The following is a 6,000-nucleotide window of genomic DNA, read 5'->3' as shown; positions in this document are numbered from 1 at the left end:
TGAAAGAAAATAACAAAAAAAAATACAACCACAGTTGGCAAAGCGCCTTCACACTGGAGTCTTGCTGCATTTTTCTTTTACGCAAATGTCAATAGGTCTTTCTAGTGTTAAAAATGCATCACATTGAAGAAAAAAAAATAAATCGCAATGTGCTTTTAATATTAAGACCTATTGACATATGCATTAAAAATAACGCACCAAAATTGTGTGAAAAAAGTGTGAGGAAAACGCCAGTGTGAAGGCGACCTTAGGGTTCTGCAGACATTCACCTATAAAAATGCACAATAAAAAGTGCTCCTGCGCTCCTTAGGAAAAGCCAAGTATAGAAAGCTGTAAACAAGTAAATTGCACTTACGTTTGAGAGAGGTCCCCCCTTTAGAGAACCCCCTTAACAGGAAAGCTAAGACCTAAACGAATAACCAGGAATTCTTCAAACTTCGAGATAAATCAAGGTATTCCAAAACAGGTAAGTGGAGTATTTACAGGGTATTTATTTGAACAAAGTAAAAAACAAAGTACTAAAAACAGAAAAGTGCAAGTACTTTTTTTTTTTTTTAAGTACTTTTTGCTTGTACTGTGTTTAAATAAATGTCCTATTAATGACTGTATTTTAACAGAAGGTATATCTGAGAGCCGTTCTTATAGTCAGACATGCACCCAGCAAACAGAAGGCTGTACTAGTAACGCCCCACTCACCAGAAGACGACTCCTATTTCTTTTAGGTACCTGCTCAGGTCACTCGCTTAAGCTGCCCGAGGGCAGAATATATCAGCGGCAGAAATATGATTCCGGTGACATATTACTTTTTGCTGCCCTAATTTTTGCACAGTTACCTCTTAAGGGCTTCTATCCATTTGTGTTCTTTTAACGCGAATGTCAATGGGACCTTCTAATGTTAAAAACGCATCGCACAAAAAACCCCAAAAAAAAAACGCAACGCACAAACTTACGGTGCGTTTTTAACATTAGAAAGTCCCATTGACATTTGCAAAAACAGCAAGTGGGTAGGAGCCTTAATAAAGTGACATACCAGTGGAATCAGGGTCTGTCACTATACTGCATCTATAAATCATATGATCTTCTGTCCACAAGACTGATCTGGTTCTCTGCTAGGAGGTGCTGTTCCATTATTTACACATAAGGTTTCCCCACTATAAACCACAGTGAGTAATAAAAGGCTTCATCCTACCTCTGAGCACAAAAGTACTTACTATACTATGGATAAGGGATTAGTTAAAAGGAGTTGTCAAATGAAAATAACTTATTTGGACTCCAGTTGTACAAATCACCCATTTCAGATTTCATATGCATTTTATTTTTTGTTGTAACAGTATATGCCAACAGATAATTAATGCAGATCAAACATTACCTGTGCACCTTCTCCATGGTATAAGCAATTCACCACATTGTCCAAAAGGTTGATGTCCAGTTTCTGGCTGAAATCCAGCAGCTGTCGAGCTGCATGGTCCGCTAACATGGTCATAATTGCTGGCATAGATTACTGCAAAACAACATAATAGATATTAGGGGAGTTTTAAATGGATGGCAAGAGAAAATTCTGAACACACAGAGGTATTAAAAAAAAAAAAAAAAAAAGTTATACTGTAAAGGCACAAAAAGTTTTTGTTTTAATAAAACTATAAACTGGTATTTTCTATTTCCGATAATCTCATTTCCTGATTCTATAGGGCTTACAATGTGGTTACACTGAGAAGCATGATAGCCAATGTTCCAAATGTAAAGGCTTACATCCACTGACCAAACGATTTTCTAAAGTTTACCCATTTACCAACTTCAGATGTTTTAGAGGTCTTTTATACAAAAGCTAAAAATTATATTATACTGTATATTTGGCATTGTACGTGAATAGTACGACATACATAATGCAACTACTGAAAGGATTACACCCATTATGCAGATCAGTACAGTACAGCTACAGTGTTATGACTTTCACATCACCTGAACGTGCCAGGCTGGTTAAACTTTATTTTCAGCAAGATGGTAAATTCATTGAACCCGTGCAAGCAGCAGACATTGAGCCATGTTTTTCCAACATAGCAGATCGCTGAGCCCTTGTCTCAGTGACTCAAAGTTCTTATCAGTTTAACTTTGCAAATTTTGCTCTGTCATTCTTAAAATGACCTTTCATTATTAAAAGGTGTTTTCCAGGGAAAATACTATTGATGAAGTATCCTTAAAATAGGTCATCAAAAGTTGATCGTTTGGGACCCCGGCCGATTAGTCAATTGCACACCCACTGACACAGCACTGTAAATACACAAGGGTTGGAGTGAAATCAATGGGAGCCATTCCTGCAGTTCCAAGCACCGGCTGCTACACCGGGGTCGGAGCATCTGCTTCCATTCCCGACTCCTCTGTATTTGCAGCGCCCTTAATTATTTTCCCTGGAAAATCCCTTCAAGACTTTTAGATCATCTATATAGTATTCTGGTCCAGATAAATGGTTGCCCATTGGTGTATCCAGTTTCTTTGTCATTGTAGGTCTGTGCAAATTCATCCCAGATTGTAGTGCATTTCTGCACCACAATATAAAGTCCATCTGAGTATCTCGTACAGCACATTGGAGGATGTTCATGAGAAAGTTAATGTTTTTATACGTGTGTTGGGGTATGCAGATGGTATGATGTGGGTACAGGTAGTACAATTTTTTCCCCACCAATTACAGGGAAAAGTGCCTATCTGATGGCGATAAGAGGGCACATAGTGAGCCTCCTCACACTACCATTTTTTTTTTTTTAACTGGGTAACATTACAAAATTTTAATTTCCAGCCAAATCACCCAGCCCTTTGCCGAAGTGTGCAGATTAGTCTGCTGAGCCTCTCATTTTCAGGACTGGTTTGGACTTTCTCTCCCCCCCCCCCCCCCCTTATCTCAAAACATGCGCCTCTCTCGGTTGACATTAGTTCCCTTGATGCCATGTGCTGCACTTCCAGAATTTGAGCATGTGGAGGTTGCCTGCTGCGGCCATCTGATGAACAAGCCCAACTTCCCAGGAAGCTGCATGCAGGTGACATCAGCAAGAAGGACACAGCAAGGAGCATCACTGCCTCTGATTCAGGAAGTGTGGAACTATATCTTCAGCACAAGGGAGACAAACTATCCAAGAGGCAGTTTGAAACAGCAGATGGACCATTCCTGCAACTGAAATATCCATTGGACCAGTTAAAGCCAATCTGCACATAAGGCAGGTGGCTTGTCAATCGCAACTTCAGTGGACTGGAGTTGCTGTGAAGAAAACAAAGGTTATGGTCAGGGCTGCCTGCACACCACATTTTTGAGTAGTAATTACTTCCCCTTGTTCCTACTGTGGGGGGGGGGGCACAAAGTTGAATAGAGTTTGCCTCATTTCTCTTTATTGGCTTAGATACAATGGTCCATGTTGACGGTGGCAGCTAAGTGATGAAACCTAGCAGCAGCCAGCAACCATATCTTGCTCCTTTATCCCTGCAGTGACCAATGACATACATGTCACTGCTGATTGTTTTAGACCCAAGCACTAACCCCGAGTCAAACAAAATGTGTTAACTGACCATATAGCAGGACCCACTTGCATCTACAGCAGAGGCACATTATGCCCACCAATGTGGTGTCACAGATCAATAATTTAAACAGCTCGGATTACAAAAGTTAAGTAAATAGTCTGAGGATCACTATAATACAGTCCAACTAGAACCTGTTATATGACTTATGGCCTTTTTTCACGCAAGGATTATTGCTCAAAATTTGCTGAAACGCCCGAAAGTGAGTGATAATCGTTCGGTGTAAACGCTGGCAGTCGTGCACCATTCGTTCACTTGTTAGCCGGCATAAAATGCGCCAGTCGTTCTAAAGACATTCCATCTGAATGGAATTTCTCCGGTCTTTTCAACAGCTGCTGGATTGTGTATGCAAGGCAAACAAAAACAACGAGTACATCGTTTACTAATGGGAGAAGACAATGGAATCAGATAGCTCATTTCTTCCTTCCACAGAACGGGTTATACTTTTCCTGCTTAAAAGGCCCCTTTACACATAATGATTATCGCAATTTGTTCAAATTGCCGAAAGTGAGCAACGATCCTTACGTGTAAACTCAGGTAGTCGTGCACCATTCGTTCACATGTCATTGGCCGCTGGTTTTCACCCCGCATAAAAACAATCGTGAAGCTGCTCAAAATTCGTTACAGCCTAAAGGCCCGTTTACATGCAACAAGCATCTCTCAAAATTTGTCCAAACGGCTAAAAAAGTCATTATATGTAAAGCCTCATGTCCACGACGTGCATCGGATTCTGCATGCGGATTCCCTGTGGAAAAACATTTGCGGGAGATTGGGGATGTAATGATTTTTCCACACGGATGTACGCGAATGCACTGCGGATCATCCATGCAGAAAAAATAATAAAAACTCTGCAACCCCACCTCCCAGCCATTACCACTACCTTCTTAATTGATTTTAGCCTTTAAATCTGCAGTGCAACCGCAGTTTATTTGCAGATGCACTGCGGATAATCCACAGATAGACTTCTATTGAGCCCGTCTGCACCGAAATTGAGAATGAGCATGCTGCAATAGGTTTTCCACACCAAACTGTCGGCAAATCAAATCTGCATGCTTCAATTCAGTTGCAGATGCCGTTGCTTCCCTATGGGCACTTTGAATTGCGGATCTTCCGTGCGGGTGACCTGTGCAGATTCCACAAACCACATCTGCCCGTGGACATGAGGCCTAAACCCAATCATTGAGCACTATTCATTTGAACGATGGATTTTACAGCCACTGAAAGACTGAGCAAATATCTTCTATTTGAATGTATTTTGCTCATCTTTCAAAAGACGGCAGGATGTTCTCCTTGTGGCACGTTCACACTAGCTGCAAGGAGGACAATGGAATTTGTCTGCAGCCGTTTGCTGAGCCAGGCATATGTTTAAATACACACCCAGCTGTGCAAACAACACCTAAAGGTTTTTTTTTTACACATGCAAATGAAGATAACTGCTTTAATGGCCATTAACACTTATGCAAATACATCACTAAATCTTTCAGCCATTTGAAAGATTATCTTTGCTTGTAAAAGGACCTTAAGGGTGAATGCAGACGGGCAGAAATTCCACGGAGAGATTTCCTGCCAGTGCACCCTGCCATAGGATTGCATGCATGCCCGCAATTCTATGCAGACAACCGCAGTTTGACAGCGTGAAAACTTGCGCAGTAAACAAACTGCAGCATATCCTATTTCTGTGCGAGCTTTGCAGGGGCCCGCACAGAAACGTCACCGCTAATGCGCCGGCTGTGCGACAGCCTCGCATAAGAGCAGAGACTAGACGCCGGCAGGAGGCGAGCCACGGGTCAGTGCAGGGGCACGGGTCGCATCCCACTGTGAGAACTCTGACAGCTGGATCCAACCCGGCCGTCTGCATTCTCCCCAAGTTCTACAGAGAAGCTGGGGAAGAGACGAAACTTGGAGCATGCTATGTTTTGAAAGGTCAGCAGCCCCTCACTGTAGCGCACGAAGCAGCCCTCACTGAGGTGTACATCCCTCACACAGAAACAGCTGGTTAGGTGACAGGGAAGCAGAAGCATCACCTGACTGGCAGCCACAATGCTTTGCATCGGTTGCTGTGTGACGGCTGCTAATTGCAAGCTGAGTGGGGCAGCAGACCACAACATTGGTGTGGGTTTTGATGCGAAATGAAGATTTTGCAGCTTCAGAAAATCTGCAGCATTTCCGCTATGTGTGAATATATCCTTAACCCCTTAGTGACCGGGCTTTTTTGCTTTTTTCCATTTTTGTTTTTTCCTACTCCCTTTAAAAAAAATCGTAGCTCCTTTATTTATCCATCGACGTCGCTGTATGAGGGCTTGTTTTTTGCGGGACGAGTTGTATTTTTCAATGGCACTATTTATTGTACCATATAATGTACTAAAAAACTTTAAAATTCCACCATCTTTCGGTGCGTCCTGTTTCTACGATGCACAAACTGCAACAAAAACGACCTGA

At 42.0% G+C, this 6,000-nt stretch overlaps 1 protein-coding gene across 1 annotated transcript in view; it reads right to left on the bottom strand.

Moving 5' to 3' along the window:
* The window catches only part of XPO1 (exportin 1), a 64,475-nt gene that overhangs the window by 31,378 nt on the left and 27,097 nt on the right, over window positions 1-6,000 (bottom strand). Inside the window, exon 2 of the mRNA XM_066595724.1 lies at window positions 1,370-1,501. Coding sequence (XP_066451821.1) covers window positions 1,370-1,495 — 126 coding nt within the window. The 5' untranslated portion in view covers window positions 1,496-1,501. The remainder of the gene's footprint in view (window positions 1-1,369; window positions 1,502-6,000) is intronic.

Source organism: Eleutherodactylus coqui, chromosome 3, assembly GCF_035609145.1.
Source record: "Eleutherodactylus coqui strain aEleCoq1 chromosome 3, aEleCoq1.hap1, whole genome shotgun sequence".
Taxonomy (NCBI): Eukaryota; Metazoa; Chordata; class Amphibia; order Anura; family Eleutherodactylidae; genus Eleutherodactylus; species Eleutherodactylus coqui.
The sequence above is the reverse complement of the archived record's forward strand: the minus strand, read 5'-3'. Positions and strand labels throughout refer to the sequence as shown.